This window comes from Augochlora pura, chromosome 8 (assembly GCF_028453695.1).
Source record: "Augochlora pura isolate Apur16 chromosome 8, APUR_v2.2.1, whole genome shotgun sequence".
Taxonomy (NCBI): Eukaryota; Metazoa; Arthropoda; class Insecta; order Hymenoptera; family Halictidae; genus Augochlora; species Augochlora pura.
This window is the reverse complement of record NC_135779.1, coordinates 8,842,048-8,866,583: the sequence shown is the minus strand read 5'-3', so window position 1 is coordinate 8,866,583 and position 24,536 is coordinate 8,842,048. Positions and strand designations below refer to the sequence as shown.

Below are 24,536 nucleotides of genomic sequence, written 5' to 3'. Positions count from 1 at the left end.
ACGTTAAATTTAAAAGATAAAAAGTATTAGCAGCAACAATGGTGATATGATATACTAGTTTAAAATCACAATGAAAAATAATTAAAAATGTCTATTTTACGATTAAATAATTTGTACTGCAACCATGAAATCGTGACCACAGTGCATCTGTTCATAAAGCGGAAGTCACTGCGAATTCTAATTAATCGAGTTAGGATATAATTACCGTCTCTAATTGCTTTAAGTAGATCGTTTCGTGGATCGACAAGGGGGATGTTTGGATTAACGGGCTTCCTCAATTGCCCGTCCATATTCTTCAGGGGTTTCAACTTCGGCCGATTGGTCGCTATCAGTTTAGCAATATCACCGTTGGTTAGAGGCACCTGTGGCGGCGGTCCATTAGCAACAGGCGGCGGTGGCGGTGGTGGAGGCGGTGGTGGGATATTACAGGGCGGAGAAATAGGTCTGGTAGGTGGTGCGGGATCCGGAGTCGGAGGCGGAGGCGGCAAATCTTGTGGCGCTGCTGGATCAGTTTCATCCGTTCCTATTTGTGTTAAATGATTTGGCGGGGTGGGCGTGGAGTGGTGACTGGGTAATGGACTGTTCGAACGACTTCCATTCCTGTTCAATAGATGCGACGGTATAGAGCCTAAAACATGTGTAAATGGAATAGGTCAATGTTTCGTACTATAATTCAGTACTACTAAGAAATACCTTATACATTATCTGAATAATTACAATTTATGTCTTTAAAAAAGTTATAAGATATGTTAAATGAATGCATAGGGTGACTTAAAGCAGAACCATACACAAAGCACTATTCTTTCAGGTGAAAGGTGTTTCCAAGCCTGTTTCAGGAAGATCAGGACAGAAGAAATATTTAATTTATCTATTTCCATATAGTTAAATTTTCTTTAAGAAATATCCTTCTTGAACTAAAGTTTGATCTTGTTTAAATCACCCTCTACTAAAAAAGAGCAAGTGGTTAACTGAAGACTGTCGTTACCATTCATAGGCGGTGGAGACATCGTTTCTCCAGGTGGTGGAGGTGGTGGAGGCAGAGTATCCCTACTGGTACTCATCGACCTTCCCCGTGTTGGCGTATTATTAGCAGAGGCTACGGTAGGGGTTGAATTGCTAGAAGTATTGCTTGGTGGCGCTGGCGGTGGCTGCGAAGGTCGCGATCTGCCACTTCTACTTGGTGTGCTTTGACTACTAGGGCTCTGATACGTCTCGCTGCCAGCCTGTCCTTGTCCAGAACCATAGTGTGAACCGTACAGATTGTCTTCGTAACCTTGAGCGGCGTAATTTGCAGCCCTGCAATTAAACAAACACCAATAAGCCCTCCTCTCGGTCCACCATAAATAAAGCGTCTCCATCGTCATAATAAGCGCGAACACACCGCCGATCGATCTTCCGGGTCGCTAACATGCTTTGTATCTTGTTGCAAACACTTATTTATATTACAGCTTTAAACTTATTTATATATCCTGATTGATCACGCCAGGGTTCATAGAATATGACTATTAAGTAAAGGGACCTTCCAGCCGAGTAACGTCCAAGATATCGGCTTTTTCATCAATAAATACAGATCTTCTTGCTCATATCTTGTTCTTTTTTTGTATAACACGAATACAAATTACCGTGGAGCATCGTCGCTTCCTATCCTAAATTTATCTTTGAATGATTACACGATTGAGAAGGTAGTATGTTTTGTACATCTAGTAACTACTTGCAAACGATGGAAATAATCTTGTTGTAATTTGGTCTTTTCTTACTAGTGTTTCATTCTCGTAGGAATAATTTAGAAACCTAGATATCCGTACTTTTCTAACATTTGAACTTACCAGTCTTTTATTCTCAGAGAAAGAATTTAGGAACTTAGTCATTGACCTTTCTATAACATTAATTTTTACGGAAGGATAAATTTTGCGGACAAATTGAATAATGAATATTAGATTCGGGCTAATTCGGCTGCATTTTTATGAAACGACGTGTATTTTACAAACCTGTAGTGATCGGAAGATGGAGGGCTGTAAAGATGCTGTTCTTCTGGAGGGTAGCTTCGTCTAAGCTCGATGCTGTTGGGCCTCGGCGGCCGTTGCTCGGTCATTACCATACCCAGCAACGATTCGTCGGGGATGTTGTGGGGTGCCCTGTACTGGACAGCCTGCGTTGGCATAATATACTCCCCATGTCCGAGGGCCAACTGTTTCTGCCTTTCTCTCGTATTATGCGGTTGCCTTATGCGTTTCTTATGCCTGCCGCCGCCTCCACCGCCACCCTCATTCCGAGGCCTATGCGGCTGTGACGCAAAAAGATCCTTTGTTAAACGGTCGCCTCAATCGATTGTTGCAGCAAAAAGTGCAAGACAAGCTTAATTTTGTCAGTCAAGCATGACTCGATGGCTGATCCATTATATTTTGATTATACGTAAAAAACGCGCGCGTCATTCAGGCTTCTCTAATACCATAAAGTCGTTGCTAATGAAGACTTTGGGCCTAATAGTCTAAAAGATTCCTGAATATGTACATTTTGTTTGTAACTCAATGATCCGCTTTGGTCTTTCTAAAGCTAATGACACTTTTCTTTAAAGCAAGGGATGTTTTACCCAATTGAAGAAATATTTATCATTTTCTCTATTGGACTTTTGAGTTTAGAAGATAATCATTTCGGAAATTAGAAGCATACGGCTGTGACTCGGTGCAACGGGACTAACTTGTACTGTTTACTTCTTGCAAACGTTCAATGCAAACTGATAGTTATGAGATAACAGTATCCACGGTAAACTGATAATGTTACTATTATTAATTGTAATGTCATGTACTACGAACATTTCCGCAATGCGCAAGAATTGCGTGGTAACAGGCAATCCATTTTTTTAGGATTAGAGTAAATGGATTTTCAAAATTAGTATAAATTTCTTTTGTGCGATCAGAACTTGTGAAGTATTGAAATCGGTTAAATTAATGACTTTGTTGTAAGGGTAACACGAAACGGGTAGAAAATCTTAATTCGTCGAAAACACCGTACATATTTAGTAAAAATCATATAACAACAATTAAGAATTTACAATAATTTCTACATAGATAAAGCGGTTTTTTAGTCATACTTCAGCAGCGACAAGAAAGATATTCTCGCATTAATTTTGGAGACGTGGTCGTTTAAAAATTCTGTCGAGTACAGGACCAATCACCGAACATGAATGTTTGTAGGAAATAAAAACAGTTTTTCGGAGCATCGTACAAAGAACAATGGTTAACGTAACAAACACTCAAACCAATCGAGCAATGGCGAAACAATTGCGAGTCGTTTTGTTCTATAAGTTTTATTTCCTACGTAATGAAGTAGAACGAATCGGAAACGAAATAATAATCCTGAAATCACTCAAGATCATAGTGTTTCGTATCGATTTGCAGAAGATGACTCGTGAGAATGATGATGAGAAACTTCTATTGAGTACATCCAAGAGTTGCATGAATGGCGCAGAACGGCATTACAGGTGATGTCGATAAAGTGATGTATGATAAGAAGTAGTTTAAACTAGACAAGTTCGAAAACAACTCGTTGGTAAGAAGGAGTCGAGTCAAGGGTGCGTCCGTGTAGATTGAACATTTATATCAAATTTGCGTGGATAAATCTGTCACAGTATCATAAATCCAACTGAGAATTATGTCTTTTTACAAATAGAATCGCCGACAATATTTTCATCGACAACAGAGCGTAGAAAGAAGAATAGAATTTACAGAGCAATCAACAGAATTCTAAGAAGTCTCTGGTTGATGCAGCGAGCATTACTAGCATAATGTAGATGTACTGAATAATTTAGAACAAATACGACATTAGTAAAACCTGACAGTGTACTTGTTGGTACAACCAGAAATGATGTTCCAATAGCCGTTCATAATTTTATGATCAAAGACGAACGTTAAGAAAATGCTAAAAATTAATGTGATAAGAAAGAATTATTTCAAGTATATTACATCTCCATCTCATGCACAGAATATTTCTTTTTACTGGTATTTTATTGAAACAACATAAGGGTTCGATAAGATACTAGTGACGAGTTCATGAGGCGAAAACAGACAATTTATCAGAAAATTTGATATTGGATAAGATACTATAACATCAAATAATCTGATAAATCTATTCAGCTATTTCTTTATTGTGATCTCGTCACTACTATGGTTACATTTTCAGGTGAACTGTCTCCTAAATATTGAGATAACGAATTATAGATTGAAGAAAGTGGAACAAGCAGTCAGCCAATGACACACATGGTTCTGATCACTGTGTCGTATAGTTACCATTTTAGTGTCAAGAAGAATTACGAAGGGTATACGAATAAATGTTTATCTATAAAATCATGTATCGATGAAAATACATTGTCGGTGGGATTTTTGTGGTCGATGCGACGGAACAACGTTTGGTCTACACTTTACGCAACGAAACTCACAGCCAAGTACCGAGCATTGGAAGAATGCGAGATGTCGTTGGCTAATCCTAGCGAATAACTACAAAAATTGTCAAGCGAGCATCTATCTATAGCGCAATCTCTCTATCTTAGCGCAAAAAGGTTTCGGTTAATGAAAAACCACAAAGAAGTGAGCTTTGATTATGTATGAGTGAGTGGCTGGCGATCGATATATATATATGTATAATTATATATAAAGTTCATTTAAAAACTGGGTGGTAAAGGGTAAGAAAAAAACTACAAAGATCCAAACCATCGACTTGCCTCTCTGAACGGTTCGGCATATTCAGACTCGGTCTATAATCAAGGGGACAGTTTTAATTGTTAGAATCGTAGCATAAGCTTAGTAGTATTTCAGAAAAAGAATTAAAAAAAGTGTAATATTCATTTGCATCGTGGTAACTGTGCACCTCGAGAAATGTGGCATAATAGAACGTGTGTATTCAAAGTAAAAAAAAGAAGTATCTCGCAAAAATATGTTAAATCAACAAAAAAAAAATTATGAAAATAGATCGTTACATCTCTAAAAGAGTAGAAACGAGGTGCACTCTCAGAAACCAGAATGATATGATGCCCCGTACCTTCTTCCCCCGATCGTGCAGCTTCTTTTCGGTGTCCGAAAAGATATCCTTGAGCATTTCCTGACTCCACAGGTCGAAGAAGTAGTTAGGATCCGTGTAGAACTTCAAACCGTCCTTGCCGTCCTCCCTGAAAACCGTATTTCGTTAGACCGATCTTATTATACATAATTCTATTAATTTCACCGAATATTAAGAGATTATTCTTTCGGTGTTTGAAACAGGATCATTTTTATTTTGGTAGTAACACGTTTAAGGTAATGGGAAATAATACTCGGTCAGCAAAGTCTTCTCGCTACAGTCTAAATTAATACAACGCTCCCACGACTTGCGATTGATGCAGACAATTTTTGTTTCGCATAAAGATCCGCTAGTCAGAAGCATACATGAAGTTTCTGCAAACGATTCTACCATCCACTACGAGCGTTTCCTTTTCCTAAACATTAGCGAGTCGACAGTAGGGTACAAAAATGTGTGCTAATAAAATTTCGCCGAGGATGCGTATATACCTGTAAACGTTAAGTTTATCGAGAGGTGGCGGCGTGTCGCATTGATGGTAGGTCTCCAGCATCGCCGTGGGCATGGTATCCCTGGAGACAACCTGCTGGTCGAACACCACCGAGCTCTTGAACGCCTTCCTCATGTGTATGTCTTGCAGGGACACTGGAAACGACGACGTTGAATTAATATTAATTCCATGGAATCAGTTTCAATTAGCCAGCTAATAATACTGATCGAAACCCGAGTGGTTCCAACCCCTGGACTTTACTCTACACTTATCCAACGCACCTTCCTCCACGTTGCTGTCCAGTTGAGTAACCTTCACGGCCAGCCGGTCTATCCTAGCTTGTAACGAGTTCGCTCTGTCGCTTAATCCGTGAGCTTCCCTCGCAAGCTCGCCGAACATATCTTCGGCGTGCCTCGATAGGCTGGACAGTTGCCTAATTGTATTGGCCAAGGTACCATTGGTTACAGCCTCTAGCTCCGACGGCAGCGGAAAGTTCTCGGGTATGGTGCCACGTGCGACCAGCACCGGCTCCACCAACCGCTTTGGCAGCGGCATCTTCTAATTTCGATATTTCCCTGGATTTCGATGGATCACTCTTCGCAGACCTGTAACAATCAATTAACAGAGTCTATTAGTACACCCATTGAAAATTCACTTATTCTGGAATTTTATTGGGTAGAAATAGTTCTTTGAGTTCTTAACTTGGCTTAAGAATGTGAACAAAAATATCTGATTTTTATGACTTTTAATAAACGATTCTTTTAAATAAATATATACCAACTAGCCCCATATATTGTTTTATTTTCTAAATAAAAATAAGACTCGATTTAAAAATATAATGCTTATGATTTTTATATTCATTACATACATAAGACTATTTTCATACGTTCCGCGCAATGAATAAAGTAATTCCACGTAACAAAGTAAAGATTTTTGTATCATCGATTGTTTTAACTCGGTAGTCCAAGGAAACATCATCATTAAGAAAACGTAAGACTATCCCAACAATTTGTTCCCGGCGAGACCAGCGGGCTTCCAATTATCGGAAAATTATCGGAGCACCGTGTATATCGATCGATCGTGACAACCACGTGACAGAACGTTCGGTACGATCGCACACGTGGGAACGTAATTTGCAACGGAGTAGAGACAGACGAGTGCAAAGACGACACTATACGCCCTTTGTGGGAACACGTCGGCTACATCGAGGCTGTTAACGGGATGAATATTCGATCTGCCGATGATCCCTTTAATCCGTCTGCATACAATTCGTCGCTATCTTTTCGCTCCGTGACATTCCAGACTGTTTTTTTTTACACATTCATTTCGTCGCCCGCGTAACGATCCCGTGCGAAATACTCGACGCGACGGCATTCCGACTCGGAGATCCTTTAATCCTAATTGACCTCGCGACGACTATCGTTCTACCCCGAACTTATAGTCGATTGGGAGAAATATTGGTTCGAGTATTTATTTGATCTCACGAAACGCGTTGAACTGAGTATTACGAAATCTAGATGTAGCAGCTATAATTGCTATTGTTCGAATAAAAGAGTTAATTAATTAACCCCCTGCGCCCGAAGCTATTTTAACTGCAGATTCAAAACAGCTTTTTTGACCTACAATATTGGGAATATTGTATAATTTAACGCATTTCATGCATATGAAACTGTGTGTTGTAATACAGACAAAAGTTCCACCTCCGATTATTTTTAACTTTGATACTACAAAAATGATATTGAAACGAATAACAATTTTTAGTGCGAAACGATTGAAACATTGCTCCTGTATTTTGCGGGCATTTTCAAGCCAATTTCTTCTTAGGAATTCTACAAGAATATTGCGTGCGAGCTGCTCGTCGTATAAGCGTTGGAAACGAGACATTTATCATATTGGATGAGTAATTGTTGTTGCAGGAAGTTGCCGCTACTCCTGCCGACCGTAATCTGTATTTTATTTTGCCATCGGGATTTCTGTTGCATTCGTTTCGCGACTATTATTCAATGCTGTTATTGCCGGCAGCGAATAAAATGCTTCGTAACTATTTCATAGCATTTTGGAACGGTTTTAGATCATCGATAAACCGACCGAATGCTCTCTACAACGCTGAATAAGTTTTCAGTATCTCGCTTTGCTGTAATAAAAAAAAGATATTTGCAAAGCCGACCGATATCTATTTTGTGCTTCACACGCGCACGCGGCATATCCATTGGAAAGCTAACGCTCGCTTCTAAATGTTCCACTGCCTCCAGAACAAGACTAATTTATTCTGCAAACTCGTGCATTACGTGTCTGCGCGATGCACAAGCTAAAATAAATATGATGCTCACGAGGATAATCACGTAAGCGCGCCGTTGGAGCGATGGTACAGGTAGATATCGTCGGTACATTGTCAAACGCAAAACTAAAAAATTGGTTTTGCCTTTGCGAGTTTCCACGTGCAGAAAATTTCGAATGAACATTCACACGATACATAATACAGTAATCACGTTTGCCATAATTTCCTTTCGAATGCATGAATCCTCGTTGCAATTTCTTTTACTGTAACAATTTGGCATTACCGTTAGCTTCTTAATTTTAATATCCTGACAGACAAAATCAACCTCAAAAGAAACAACAAATATTATACATGTAAACGCGAGACGCGTTTATTTATTCGAAGCCTCCGAACCAAGATAGAGATAAAAGATGAACATTTTATCTGACGCGACGAATGAAAGCGTTTCGAATAAAAAAGAAAAGCGTGTTCATTCGTCGGTTCAATTCGGATAAAATTATTTACTCATCGAATTTTTACTCGAATCTACGAAGAACGAATAGAGAAACTTTTTCGCCGTTTCTTCGTTATTCGAAGTCTTTACTTTGATAAACATTTTCGCGAACTTTGACCGACAATCCAGGAACTCTTCTCGTTTAGGAAGAAGGAATTTGCATAAACATTCCGGGGCTCGGTTTACGATCGGATCGAGCAGCGGTGCAGAGAGGACGACGCGGAGGAAGCGGAATATCCGCGGCAACATGCGATCGTTCGTGTCCGCGGCAGCCGAGCAGAAGAGGATTTTTCTCGTTTCGTCCCGTCGATGGTGTACCTTTCAATCTGGGGAACGAATTCTAACGAGTGCAATGACTGCCGGCCTCGCCTTGACTCCTTTCCTTTCCTTACGTGTTCCCTCGTTGCGATCCCATTGGCCCCGATTAACTTGCCCCGGTTCTTGCCTCTTATCGTTCGCCGCGGCTGTCTTCAGGGTCAATACGTGACGATAATTAGCCGCTTAGGATCGGCGCGACACCCATCTGCAAACGGAGGGCCCGCACTCCGATCGCGACCGTCGAACTTTTAAAAAAGACATTAGCTGGAGCCGATTTGAAGAAAAATCACGCGTCGTCACGGAATCGGAGCGCCACGTTCTATCGGCTTATCATTATCATGATCGTTTCGCGCTCACTTCGTTGCTATTAGACTGCCTGCGGGGTCAGGGAAAGATTGAAATGGTATTCAGATTTATCAGGTTTCTTATTTTATTCGATTTTTAGAGACAGCGCGGCGAAAATATCGCGCCATTACGACAAAATTGACAAAGTGATATTTAATACTTTATAACTTAATACAACTTCGAAGTTGCACACAGACTTATTAGATTTTTAATTTCATTTTACTATCAGCAACGATCTGGTAAAAGTATTGTGTGATTAACTAAAAATCAAGTGAAGTGTTAACTTAGCAAGTACATTAAATAAATAGTACACAATACTGTTCACTAAAAAATTCGATACGCACGCATTGGAAAAATGCGTGGACGTGTTAATGTTATTTATGTCTACACCGCTGATTCAATGCATTTATTATAAAGGTTAGTGTATCAAATTATTAAATGGATTAAAGACAAAAGGGAACTACTATTCGACTCCTGTTACTGCAATCGATAAAGAAAATGTGTATTACGCATAAAGATTCACAGTCCGTTGATGTCGTATCTCTTAAATATTATTTCGATTTCATTTGCATATCGTCCGAATATTTTCCTTCGTCCCCTTGGGAGTTCTTCGTTTCAGCCGAACCTTTTTCAAGCACACATGGAAGCCGCTGCGAATCGATAAACTGACAAAGGAGAGGCCTGCTAGAACCATTTGAAATATCTGACAGGGTCAATGATACGACCATGACCAGACATCGTCGACGTCGCCGCCGTCGTCGTCGCCGTCGTCGTCACTGCCAACGAGATGGGGGACGCGACGTCGCCGCTGCCGGCGAATGTACCGCTACTATGCCACCGGTTTCTAATTAGCAATTAGTAAACACACAAGTCGGCCGACTTATTCTCCTTCAGCGGATGTTGCACCTGCGACGGGCGGCCCGGTACCGCCGCGGCTTAGGCCTAATCTCTTTCCTTTTATCAACCTTGATCCGGATTTTCTGAATTATATCCAGCCCCGGATTAGCGACTGATAAGACCGAAGAAAACGATAGGATGTCGGACAGGAATTCGATTCGAAAGTTTATCCTACTTACGGATTTTATACCATGGTGTAATATTCTTGTCGTCAATCTAAGTGTTCCGTAAATATTACGATCACTGCGATGTATTTTTCTCATTTCGAACAGTGCGTAATTTTCACGATATTTAACAATGTATTTTACTCATATTGAATTTGATATTATTTTTCCGACGATTACGATGCGTCTTTCTCATTTCGAATCTTATATTTTCTTTATCTGCTAAAGAGACTACGTTTAATCGTAACGTGTATTAAGGAGAATTAAATTGATAGATTAAAGGATTAAATTAATACTAAAAATTTAAATTAAATTAATACGTGCAGACTGATTTTTAATTTTATATTTCGTTCCTCTAAAAAGTTTCAATGGAATTAAAAGATTCAATGCGTTGAAAATAGCTAAAAAAAATTTGCTAACGAAAAGCAACGACGACGCGAAGACAACTATGTGCGAGCACGGATCCATGTTACGCAACAATTATCACAAGCAGCCTTTAAAGTTTCGATGGCGTCTAATGATGGCCCCGGCCAACGTGCTCGCAGTAATATGCAATGAACAAAGTACTTTTAATTAGTGGGGCCCCGGGTAAACTCAGCTTTATTCGTTCCCTCGTTAAACCGCCCCCCGTCCTTTGTGTCACTTATGAACGTGTAACAGAGTAAAAGGCTCAGGTGGTACCTGTTAGGGTTAGCCCTCCTCTCTTTTCGCTTCCCGATCCCTCTGTTTCCGGGAGTCGTTGCTTGGATACGTCCGACGGAATATTGTGTCACAGACATTTCCCTAATATCCCTCTTTTCTTCCTGTTATCCGATTCTCTCCCCTTTCGGATCTTATTCATTCCAAACCTTTATTACGTTCGCCGGAAAAAAAAGAAGGAAGCCTGCTGCGATCGAGCGCGCCCGCCATTGCGAAATTGCGGGCCTTCGCGTGGACGACGAATTTTACGTAATTTGCAAAAATTGAACCACGCGAGAAATAATATCGATCGCAAACAATTTTGCAATCGAGAAATATCATAGAAATAAATGGTTCGTTTTATCAAGAGAACGCGCGGAGGAAATAGAATTCTATTTAATTCTAATTTCCTCGAATCGGACTGCAAACACAGGAATGCGTTTAGGCCTTTGCAATCTAATCTCTGAACATTGTGTCACGTTGATAATGGCACAAGTAGATTACACGCGGTTGTAGCACACAAGATTTTCCTACGCGGTCCAGGTAACGTGCTAATCAATTTTAACGAGCCAACCAATTCGCTTAGATGCTAATGGAACTTTTAATAGGGTACACGAATTTATTAATTTCTGCGAATTGATTTACCAAGTCGCGTAAATACTTACCGTCTTGCAATCCACTGTACGATAACGCATGTGATTACTGTACACGCGAGCGTTAAAAAACGATAAATGAATATATTCTAAGTGACAGTTGTTCACCTATCGGTACACCTTGCCACGGTCATTTTTCCGCGTAATATTGAAACGCATTCGAGTATCGGTGATGTAACTCCAGGTGACACGAATAACGCCGGGGTTTACGTGAATGGGACACACCGGGAGTATCGTTACCTACGGTTTACGGGGCCTTTCGGTTCACGTCCCGTCGACATGTGGGCTGACATTTACATTTTACAATCGGGGTATTATGGCCCCGACGAGTAGAAAGTCTTTTGCGACGATTTCTTGCGATTGTGGGCTCGATAGGCCTCCGGCTCGACACGATTGCCGATATTGTGCACGGAACACTTCAGAAATCAGATGCTGTGGCGCAATAAATCGTTTCTTTCTCGCAAACAATTTTTCACTAGGAAGTCTACACATCATTTCTGCGGGATTGAAAATATATATTTTCATCGGTTTTTGGGTGTCTCGTGAGCGTCGAAATATCTTTTACGGTAAACTTCGTACGAAAATCACGGATCAGTCGAATTTTGCACAGAATCGCGATTCAGGTTTGGTAAAACGTAATATTGAATTGAACGGTGTAATTAAAAAAAAACTGCACCTTTTATCTGTATTGATCAATGGGCTTCTTCCCAGAGTTGGAGATTATTTGAAATATTCCTCAGAATAAAATCTTGTTCGAAGAATTCATTCGAAATATTCCTGAGGATAAAATCTTGTTCGAAGAATTTAATCGAAATATTTCTCAAATCAAATTTGATTCGAAGAATTCATTCGAAATGTCTCTCGGACGAAATTTTATTTGCAAAGTTTCTACAATTGTAATTGGTGTGATCGAGAAGTTAAAATAGTACAATTTAAATAAAAACGATGATAGCGTTATAAAAGCCACGCAGCTCGTTTGCTATCATAGAAATGATATTTACGGATACTAAATCTATCGCGAGCAACTAGCAGATTCGAGATAGCGTCGTCGCGTGTTTGCGAAACTGTTGGCCAAGATTTAGAAAATTTTACGATCCGCAGACTCTCGATAGGCAAATGTACAGAAGTACACTTTCGCTGGTCGGACAATGAGAGTTTCATTGCGCGGAGGGGCCCGTTAGCGTCAACTTCGACTACGACTTTGACCGGGACTAATCGCTTTCACTTTTCGCAACGCGCTATCTCCGCTCGAATCAAAACACATAAGAACCGTTACGTTGAATGTCACATCAATCACGGCGCGACGGTTAAGTGTTTCAATCGCGCGGGCTTCGAAAGCTCTCGCAAACAATACGGGTTGTGCCGCGCGCGGATAGGCCGCGCGGCGCGAACATTATAATCATATCGCGGGGGAACCAGTTTCTATCCCGCCATATTTGTTTTCGATCAGATTAATCTTGCGATCGGGATCGCAAGTCGATTTGCCTCCGCACCCACGCCGCGCGTTCCTTTTCGGCCCGGGGCGAGCAGAATGAGTCACGCGTTTTCCTGATCCCCGTCTGGAAAAATCCTGTTTGACAGCTGGCGAAAGAAAACCGCTGTGGAACTTATGGTTCGTGTACGTCGGAGCGAGAGAATCTTCGGTCGCGGTACACGGTAATTTAATAAATCGATAAATATGATGCAGGCTGACTGATTTCACTCTTTGACCTTATTCTTTCTCGTAAACTACATGTTATATAAAAAAGATTAATTAATTAATGACGAAACAGATAATTAAATTCAGAAACCGATTAATTAAATATACAAACGAAATAATTAGATTTACGAACCATTTATTACATTTACGAACCATCTAATTAAATTTACGAACCATCTAATTAAATTTACAAACCATTTAATCAAATTTACAAACCATTTAATTAAACATAAAAACTAAGATGATTTCAGCGTACTTTCGTTGCGAGAGATTTTTCAGCGTGAGAAATAAATGTTGCCTCCCTCGTGGATATTTAAAAAGCGTGCCATAAAAACGCGAATTTGCGTAAATGTCCGCAGTCTAATAATTACATGGTATCGTTCCCACATTAATAGCGGAAATTCTTTCCGGCTCTATCCAAGCTACTAAAGTTTTATGATCTATAAAACATCATCCTTATGGCGGAAATGTTGCGGAGACCGTGAAATATTCACGATCTGGAAACCAATGAAAATAGGATTGAATCCAAAGACGATTTTGCTGAGACAAATGTCAAACGAGAAGGGAGATCAAAATTAATCCGAGATAGAAGTATTATAGACTATTACCATACGAATCTAAATCAAACTGTTTACTGTTATTAATCCGTCGCAGTCGAATAGCGACTCTGAGGCGTACCTTACAAATTACTATATCACATAAGAAAGTATTTTTGATAGTATCAAATTTATTTGTATTTAAAACCTTATTGAAAGAGCGAGTATATCGGATGTTAATAGGTTTTATATTATGTGCAAGTACGTGCAAGTTGCAATACATCGTGCGAAATGTAAATACTAGTAAGAAAAGCTGATACGGTTTTTGAGATAAACTATAAAGCAGCAATTTTAACTTGAAATCTAAAACAGTTTTTCCAACCTATAGTATTTCACGTGATTTATTGATTAGTATTTTCTTTTCATATAACCTAGTGCTTTTTATACACATACAGTTGAATTTGATGACTCGTTTGACAATCTTTTGGATATAAAAAATTTATTGGTCTCGTTAGGAATTTATTAGTTTTTGTAACGAATGTAAATTATAGGTTCACTCGCGGATTTGATGGAAACGTTCGACTGGAACCGGTGTACGCGAAGGGCAACGATTCCAGCGGAACACGCTGGCAGATTATGCGAGTATTATATGAGTCACCCGTACACCCGGTTCCCCTTCTAGGCCTTACTTACGCATCGTAGTATCTGCTTTTTCTGCCCGCTCCCACGCGTTCGGTGCCAAGTAGGGATTTACTGATCCAACGGCAACCGGCGAACGGAAGGGACCCCGTGTTCGGGTTAATGAAAAATACACCGTTGCCGTGACGTTTCCAACTGAACTAAGGAGAACGTTCGCATCGATCTATGCGACCAGAATACCATCGCGGGAAATACGGTATTAAGAACTCCGCGGGATAATTACGACCAGTTCTTCCACCGTCGAGCACGACACTCGCGGCCGAGATTTCGGTCTATGCGAATTTTCGGGTGACGAATTTGATTATTTGCGAGATCGAGAATAGTAACCCTTTGCACTCGAAAGCATTTTCATTCTATAGCCAAAATACTTTTATGTGAGCTAAGTATTTCTAATTTATACGAATTCTTATTACAATTTATGTATATTCAGTAGAATCTATATAATAATTATATTTTTAACAGTTTTTGAAAAATGAACAAATTTGACGACGTGCAAATATAATTAGAACATCGTACAATTATCTTAAGTGATGCCTTAGAGTTACCGTTCGATTGCAAAGAGTTAAAGTCGATCCCCAAAGAACGATAATGAACATGAAAGAAATTCTTATTTCAAGTTCTTTCTGTATTTCGAATCTATCGATGAAGCTTCGTGTTGGAAGTTTTCGTCGATTCTGACAATTTGCAAAACTTCTGACAATAAGTGCAATTCTGCATATCTTTGACAATTTTCTACAATTTTCTTTACGGACATTCTTGGCTTTTTCGAGCCTTCTCTTTCACCGACTTAAACTTTACCCAGACGTTATCGCCCCAAATGCATAAAATCGTCAGCCCAGTGGCTATCTACGACCGTCTCGCGAATGAACGACGTCGACGCTCACAGTCGACGGAGTTTCGCGAATTCGGATAACAAAAGATTCCAAGATTAACGGCTTATCTCGCGCGGCGATGGGATCGCGGTGAACTGAATTAGAAACTTCTTCCAGCGCGCAGTAAAAGGATCTGTTCATTCAGTGGCTGGTGAATGGGAGTTCGACCCAATTCTCGGGATCGCGTTGCGCAAGATAAGCAACATTTAAAGGTCACTATTACAAGCTCATCCGAGCTGCTACTACTCTCCTTGCCTATTGCCGTTCGCGTCAATTAGAATACCGGATTAAGGAGAGTGCGCTTTCTTGTCGCGGGAGTTATCAATCTCCAAGATCTAGCGTCAATTAGAATACTATACACAATTATCCTGACAAGTGATCAACAAGCAAACACTTGCAATTCGTTGGCATACTGTAAATCCATTTACTTTGATTGTTTAAATACGACGGATTAAAGTAAAAATGAATTCCTTATAATAAGATGTCTTTCATAAATGCCATTGATTAACACTACTGTTATAAGAATAAAAAATTCATTTATTCTTATAAATATTCTTTATAAGAGTAAATAATCTAATTTACTTTCACGAATATGCTTTGCAACAATAAATAATGTAATTTATTCTTATAAATAATTTTTCACACGTAACTTAATTTATTCTTACAAATATACGTATATTTATATTCTCTTCTGTTTCAACATAAATGTGATTTATATTTAGCGGTTTATGTATTGGACCACAAGTCTCGAATGATTAAACACACAGTCGACTGAAATTTTGTCAACTTTCACCGAGAAGTTTCTCTGGAAAATCATGTTGTCGCTGCTACGCTAATTATTTCGCAGATGCCGCGATCAGACGTCGTTACGTCAGAGAAACGAAAGAATTCGTTTAATTAGGCTCGAATATAGAATTCGGCGTTGCATAAAATTGCATAAGCGTTTCCCAAACCTTGGTCGGCCGAAACGGGAGACGAGAGAGAGAGAGAGAAGCGTAACGGGAACGCGTCGTTCGCCAAGTTCGGAAATTTGCCGTAATAATTCGCGGCACACCGAAAATGTTGCCGGACTGGTTCCAGTTATTGTACCATTCGTTTCATTCGGAACGAGATGAGTTCGCGGCGAACGATCCCCGCGGAGGCGTTCCGATGCGAAATCCGATTTTCACCGGCACTTAAAATCGCAACGGCATTAAACGCGGCTCGCCGAAAGACGCGTCTAATAGATTGTGAATAATCGCTTCATCGAACTGTTCTACTCACATGCTCGCGTCACCGTGTCACCAACGTTATCAGAGATATTAACCGACTTGATAAGCGGTTCTCCTCGACATTTGAAGAGGTTTTGCAATCCTTCGTGCCCGAGGAGTGACTCCATTTATTTCAATCGCGTTATCTTAACATCGAGTGTAAAAAAAATGTTAATACGAGAAGCGCAAACGATCATGTAATAAAAGAAATAACCCTCAAAATTATGTACAACGAAAAGATTTTACTTCGAAAGATCTTTTACATCGTTTTGCTTTAAACCGATTTTGTTTGGAGAAATCTTCGCATTAATTTGCTTCGAGCGAAATCTTTTCTGAGTAAGTTTATCTTTAAGGGACTTCTATCGGGGAAATAATCGTTCCATTGGCGTGATAGACGATAGAAGAATGTTATTTTACAAAAAAACTGTGTCTTTGTATTATTGCATAGAAAAGTAATTATGAAGTACAATCAATTATCCCTAATTGTTCTGCAACTTCTTCTCTTCCAAAATTATAAGTTGGGGGACAATTCGTAAAAATGTACTATTATTGGATAATTATTAGATTATTAAATTTCGTTCGCTTATAACACTGACGAACTCCCAATGAAATGTATATATGGCGAGTCTATGACAGCCGTACAATATCTGTGAGCCGAGTGTATGTGTATGGATATCTCATATGGACGGTAGCATAACCATATGTGCAGCATGTGCAAGTTCGGTTTTCATAAGCACACGTGCGGGCCAGAATGAATCGAGTCGAACATGGACACGATTAAACGACAACAGAATATCATTGCCACTTGCTGATGCATGTTAAGTAAATTAATATGACGTCCGTGGTTATTGTTCACTGGTTATTTCTTTTAAATGGAAACAGAATGCATTTCTTGTGTTACCAAAATGTAAAAATGAAATTAAATAAAAATGTACAAGAAACAAAAATTATTTCTTCAAGATTCCAAACATATATTTATAGAGACTTAATGAATTTGTTTCTTTGGACATAGCCTTGGACATATGTTACGATAGATCATGAAATATATGTTAGGTAGATGATCGCCACAAATATAGTTTTGTTACTTTTATCAATTAAAACGAATTGGTTGCTTTCAGTGCTCAGTGCTCAATGAATTAATTTAATTAATTAATGTAATTGAATGAACGCGATAATATGAAATACTATATAATTTCTACTTCTTGTAACTAATGTAAACTATGTTTAACTTACAGCAAAATTTGCAGTTCAGTAGCAACAAATTTAGTTCATATACAACTTTAACGATAATGTAAACGTCAATAAATTAATTATCACTGTACAGTATTAATGAACAGTGTGTGCTGGCTAGGCATGATTTAAAATTACACAAGATTAGCTGTTGACGAAATAATAGTCGATGAAGTAACCCGTTAATATTATTGACAATAGCAAGTTAATTAATAGCAAGTTTCTCCTCAGTTCGTCCAATGTGCTTAAAAAGTCACTCTCATCCTTTCCAACGTGAACTAACTGCAAGCGATTGAGTAACATCGATACCGCGTATCGTGCACTGGAAGCGTCTGCCTGAACACAGCAGATCGGAAAACCGCGATTCATTTCCAGACAAGCTAATAGATAGTCGCTCGTCCGAATGATCGACAGAGCACGACGACACGCCGGCGGTGCAGCCGACGGCTAATTACCGCAAACAATCACCTGTTACAAAAGCGTCCCGTTCGATCCTGAGGTCTCCGGGTTTCGCAAGGTGCTCGCTCGGTTCACCGTAGCGGTATATCGCAGCGGATCGACAAATGGCCGCGTTGCGGCTCAATTGTCCGAGGAGCGAGGCAAAACGCGACGGAGAAGGCCTCAGGAATGTCACCACGGTGGAAACGTGGAATTCCAGGCGTGTGTGCGTGGAACGCTGAACGTTCACCGTTCACGGTCCCACGTCGTAGATTCGATTCGAGGCACGCGTGTCTGTTCGGCTGATATTGCAAAATCGCCACACGTCGGCCATTAACATAAGCTCTTTGTTAACCGCGACGCCGGTTCGCCGGACGCCTCTTGCGACCGTTCCGTGGCACGGCACGCTGGAAACCCGTTTATCGTGTCCGAAATTGTTTTAGTTGCAAACTTTACGGTCACGATGCAGCAGGTCGGTTGATTCATCTCATCATAAGCTGGAACGTATGTGTATCATGTACACGTAAGTATATTATGTAATCATACATGTATATGTTACACATATTACACATATTTGCATATGTCCATCCGTATCAAAGCTCCATTGAAAATGAATCGAATTTTCAGAGTATACCATATTTACTTTATCCTCGCCAGTCATGATCAAAACAAACCACTTATAATAAAATAAAGACTGAAGCTGTTCAAAGTATGTACTCGTGCACAGCACCGGCGACTCTCGATAATGTAGCGGTTTGTGAAATAGGTCAGCCAGGCGTTGCGTGGCTTCGAAGAGCGCCCAAATTGGATTGGACGAAATATTTTTGCAGGTGGAACTTTGTTCGGCGAAGCTCAAAGAAAAAGAGAAGTCGGCGACTGAAGGGTGGCACGTGCGGCGGACAGTAAAGACGCCCGTTCGCGGGTGAATCTGAGCGAGAGAACGAGGTGAGCGTCGTTTCGCCGGAACCGTTGGGGAACACGGTGTGTCCCGGATTACCTGGCCAAGTAGTACGTGCACGTAAGTTGGCGCAGTACCACGACCTAAATTTCCCGTTCGTTAAATATTTCACGTTGCAGTCACGAGCAAGCGAGCGCCGCGGTGGCAATAACCGACGAGAAGAGGACACACAGAGAACACGTCGTCGTCGTCGTCGTCGTTTCCCACTAACCTGGCGACGATTCCGCCTCGTTGCCCGATAACGATACCCGACCGCGCCTCCTCGGCTCGATAGAACGCTGTTTCCGACATTTACAGAAGCCGCACTCGACCCCCGACCGGCATCCACGCGGCGTTCCGCCGGCCTTATTTAGGAGATCCACCGCGGCGTTGATAATCGAGCACATTTCAGACGGACGCCTCAGATATCCTAATACGCTGCTGCTCTCTTGTATTTGCAGAATTTAATCTCGAAACGTGATCGCCGCTGCATCTGTCAGCACTTACGACACAAGTTAGTGTTATGCGTTACGAAACGTTTCAAGGCTCAATTCGGGCAGAGAAGCACAGATTTGTTCGCTACTTGCCGCTCGGGAATAAAGACGACTGCTTCGATCTTGTTACAGATGACTGCTGTTCTGAGAATTTTCATTTGAAAGGACAACCGTGATTGTCGGCGAAATAGAGAAATTTCTTTTTCGTCCTGATCGGTTTCACTTAAGTTCAAGATTTATGTTCAATACGATGTTACAGACTTAACCAATATACTATGATCAGTAGGTAGCAACGTTTTGACAGAACGATTGCGACTTAAAAGAAAGTTTGTTATGACATGCACCAGTTCTGTCTCCGTGTTCCCAATTCGGATGCCACGACAGCTCTATAAATGGTGCTGTTTATGCTTTGAAATCGCCCGGTGTCTGCCGGTAGTCACGCGATGCTCGAGAAAGGTTTCTTCTTAGCCTCGGAAGACATGGATATGCGGATCGCATAACAGCTCCGTGAAATTCTCTTATGATAATTAAATATGCGACTTTTAGAAAAATAACCACAAATAATCGGTAACAGAATGCGAGTTATGAATTGTATTACATCCAATTTATTGTTGTCTTAATTACTTTTAATTTACTGTCACCTTTATTAGCTTTAATTTATTGTTATATTTACCAACTATTTGTAATTTATTACCACTTTTATTGCCTATTATTAATTTATTATTAATTTTACTGCATTCAATTTATTTACTATCTTTACTAATATTAATTTAATACTAAATTCGTTGTTTCGTTCATCGTTTGCTTGGCAAAGAATTTCCTGCAAATACATCTACGCACGAATGAAATACATGAATTCATTAAAACGATACCAATATAATCAATAAATGTCACGCATTCTTTGAAAATTTGTCTATACAATAATAATTCGTTGCAGTATTTTTGTTCATTGATATCATTTCCGTTCTGTCGATGACAATTTCTTTTTTATTTATTCAATATTTATTTTCGGCGAAAATAAATGCGGGGATGAACATGTTCGATTGCACTTCTTAAAATAACCGACGATTTATTCATCGGTGATATAATCTCTTTATGATCACGCGTCGCCGTGTCGATGAACTACGGCTCAGGTAGCTCATCCCTCTATATTTAGGTCACCGATAGAGGAAGGATATGAGTCGTTGAGGTTACTAACAACAGGTTGAATAAATTATACCGATGGGTACGCGTTAGCAAGAGCATCGGGCACATCTTCCCATCAAGTATTTATAGCGCGCGGCGTTCTGCTCGTGTTCCGTGCACACGCAGAAAAATGTTGCGAAAACAATGATTTAAGAGGTTCCGTGCGAATGCATTTTCATTTTTAATGAGTAACTTGGTTGCCCAGCTCGTGTTTCTGCACAGTCATCACATTTTTTTTCGTAACATCATCGAGTTATAGATACGGTAATGAAGCATGTGATCAATGCAAATGTTAGGTCACGCTGTTAGCAAAATAGAAAAAGAATATATATAATATAAATGTATGTTAATATAAATGTATGTTAATATAAATGAATAAATAGATATATATATACAGTATAAATAAAACAAAATATGTATAATTCATAGTACGATATTGGAGTTTCTACAATAAAAAGTTATTTCATTAAGCAGTTCTATTATTAATATAGTATTAAACTAATTACTGCAAGATCATAGTTATTCAAGAGTAAGACCTAAAATTTACACTAGAAGAATGTTTCAAGTTGCCCCTAATCAATTTTTGTACTACAACTTGCAAAAAAATCATTATTTTTATTTCTCATCGACTGTTGTAATATTATACACATTTCTAGGCGCTGTTCATTAGAGACTTCACGGTTCAAAGTCCAACGCATCAATTTTAAAAGGCAAAATGCATTGTTCATAATTTGTGAGAAACCAGAAATAAATTGCCCGATCTGCAAAAATACAATTTTTTGGAACAATCGCGTTGGAGTGACTCAGAACTTTGTCGTACGTGCACGTGCCCGCGACAACAGCGTATTCAAACACTTTTGCCCTTGAGACACGTTACAAGGATTCTGTTTTGAGAGTATACTGTTACAGAAGCGATCTCTTAATCTTTGCATTGCAAGTTCATTACCCGGAATTCCTCTGCGCACCGTAAGTGAAAGTCACTTCGCTAAAACATCTGTACTCGGGTTACTGCGCCAAGAAGACGTCCGAAGAACGGACACGGGCGCCCTTGAGAACACCCGGTTCTCATTGGCGGTTAGTTACAATTTCCGAACGAAAAGTTCATTAAATTTCACGCCCAAGAACCGCCCGACTTCCTCGCCAAATCGAGAAAAGCCACGGACTCCGTGACACTGTGCGACTCTGTAGGTGAGCATTGTTCGCAAAGCGGACGTTAAATTTATAACGATTATATAATAATCAATTATAATTATATAATAATAAATGCGAATAATATTTCGAATGAATTCTACTAAATGAAATCTAAATAAAATGGCATTCGTATAAGACGTGTCAAGCTTTGTAGAGCAGTAGACCAGAGTTTTGGGTCGACGGGTACAATGACTCACGATCAGAAGGGAAACCCGCCTTCACGCCTGACCAACAACGACCACCCACCAGTTCTTGGTCCAATTTACCCAGCCAGCTTTTGATCGATATTGCATGCGGGCCTACTACCGAACTGTTAAGAAATGCTTTTTTTGCTGTTCGAATCCCCCACTTCGGTTTGTCCCCTGCGACACACGCGAGTCGAATATCGATTGCGTTCGCGACTAATGGTTAACAGGAGAGTGCAGGTTGTTCCCCGATATTGGGGAAATGGTTCCAGTTTCTGCGTCGCCTCATCGATTACTCGTATCGGCCGAAAAACAGCCGACACCCTGTCGTTGCTCTCGCGTCGTCGCCAATTATTACGGTATCATTCGTCTGCGGTTTTTCACCGAAATGAATATGTGCCGTACTTTGAAGCGCACAGAACTTTAGTCAATCAAACTAATTGATGTAAACGATACGAATTGAACTACGTAATTAGAATGTACAAGCTAAAGGATCGTTCGACGTCATAGAGATAAATGCTTGTATTGAAAATAGTTATTTATATCACGATGAAGAGAATTGTTAATCGAGATAGTGTTTTTTTAAGAAACATAAATATCTATGGAAAAAGTACGCGTAATAAAGAAAATATCTATTTCACTGAAGTATTTCTGATTCACGTTATAAAAGAAATGTTTATTATATTTTTTGTCAAATCAATTGAGCATTTCAATTGGCATCTGATTTAATACAGAAATAAATTACTGTTTCCAATGAAGCATGTACATGTAACACGATCGCGAGGAACAGTATCCGTAATGTTTAAGTTTCCTCGTTGAAATATTTTCAGCCAGCCCTGTTACTTAGCGTAATCTCTTTCCTTCATCGTCTTGAAAAGATTCCAACGGGATAGTCGTCGTTACAAAGAGAACGTCGCGGCGTGACAAGGGGACAATTAGGAAGTGAAACGAAGAATTCAGGAAGTTATTAAATTCCGCGATGGAACTGCGGATAATTCCGGGATTAACAATGTTCCTTTATGCGACAATTAAAAAACCTCTCGATTACTCGGGCAAGCGTCTCGGGCCGGCCGGCGAGGACAAGGTACCACCACTCTAATTAGCCGGACAATAAACAGTAATTACTTTTAATCGCTGTGAGACCGCGTCTCGAAGGAGAAAAAAAACGCTCGTAACCGGTCGCGAACGATTCCGTTCGTAATGCGGGGGCGTAAATCCGTGACACGCGTGTCCAACATGTCCGAACGATGTTCCTCCATCGCTCGACGATGAGAACGCGTGTTAGGATAGCGTGATACGGCGAGCACCCGATCCTCTCTGCGCGAGTTATGGATAAGGGAATGACGTCACCCGCTTCCCCTTTTATTAGAAAGGGGGCAACGAAGTTCTGCTATCGAAAGAGCCGACGCATTACACCCCGATACACGTTTCTGCCAATTTAACGCACGCCCCGGGGGGTGAACAATGCCCGCGACAGACCTATTTCCTCTCAACAAAAACACGCCGCCGATCGATCGGCTGTTCCGCGCTGACTTTTTAATGAAACGAGAAACATTGAGTTTTATCGGCACCAGTGGCTACGGGACTCGAAAGGATTCGTTTAACCCTCGCGAGGCTGTGGCTAGGTCGATTTCGAGCCGGTAGTTAAAGCGTTCATTATTTGATTACTCACTAAATTCATTTTTTCGTAGAATTTATGTGAAATATTGTTCGAAGACAATTTTTTTTATGAATTTATTCAAATCATTCTTCGAAGAATTTATTCGAAATCGTTGTCCGAAGTGGATTTTCTTCGAAAAATTTATTCAAATTGTCGTTCGAACGAATATATTATTCTGAACGTTTATCCGAAATTGTTATTTGAATATTTTCCCAGTATAATAATCAACTACGTTGCTCGACAGAGCGTTCGTGCGCCGCACTATTTTATCAATCTCATCTACAAACAAAAACACTGGTTCACCCTGTCGATCCGAAATTTTACGAATCACGACACCTCGTAAATTCGTGTTTAGTCCCCGTTTAAGCTTATCCGGCATCTACACGCAATGTATCATGCGAATTACAAGCCGTTTCTCCTTTTTTTACGTGTACGTATCAACAAAAATAATATATCAGCATGAATAAAATAAGATAAAATGAATAACATGAATAATTTTGTATAAAAAGGAATTTCTGAATTTTTCTATTATTTGGTAAACGTCGAGGTTTATCAACAGTTCGAAGGACCAAGATGCGACGACAACGAGATAATAAACGGTCTCGCAGTTTGAACGTGAACCATTATTTGGGTTAACATCCATTTCACGCAGTCGGTTGACACGGGTCCGTCTCTACGAAGATCGTTCCGCGTCAGCCTTGTCCGTATACGAAGCTCATTACGAGGAGTGTATCGCTAGCAGGACACCGAGTGAGTTAATTAAGAATTCAAATGAGGATACGACTAACATTCTGT

General features: G+C 40.1%; 1 protein-coding gene across 7 annotated transcripts in view; it reads right to left on the bottom strand.

Moving 5' to 3' along the window:
- Scar (wiskott-Aldrich syndrome protein family member 3 SCAR) overlaps window positions 1–24,536 on the bottom strand; it is a 55,786-nt gene that overhangs the window by 5,092 nt on the left and 26,158 nt on the right. For 6 of the 7 annotated variants that reach the window (XR_013494707.1, XM_078188802.1, XM_078188805.1 and 3 more), the window contains 7 exons: window positions 5,821–6,144; window positions 5,541–5,694; window positions 5,035–5,161; window positions 4,718–4,750; window positions 1,989–2,284; window positions 986–1,296; window positions 206–628 (listed from right to left, as the gene is read on the bottom strand). Coding sequence is in view for 6 of the 7 variants with exons in the window: in XM_078188802.1 (XP_078044928.1) it covers window positions 206–628; window positions 986–1,296; window positions 1,989–2,284; window positions 4,718–4,750; window positions 5,035–5,161; window positions 5,541–5,694; window positions 5,821–6,094 (1,618 nt within the window). In the remaining variant the exon portion in view is untranslated. The remainder of the gene's footprint in view (window positions 1–205; window positions 629–985; window positions 1,297–1,988; window positions 2,285–4,717; window positions 4,751–5,034; window positions 5,162–5,540; window positions 5,695–5,820; window positions 6,145–24,536) is intronic. The other variant, XM_078188806.1, reaches the window with a different exon arrangement.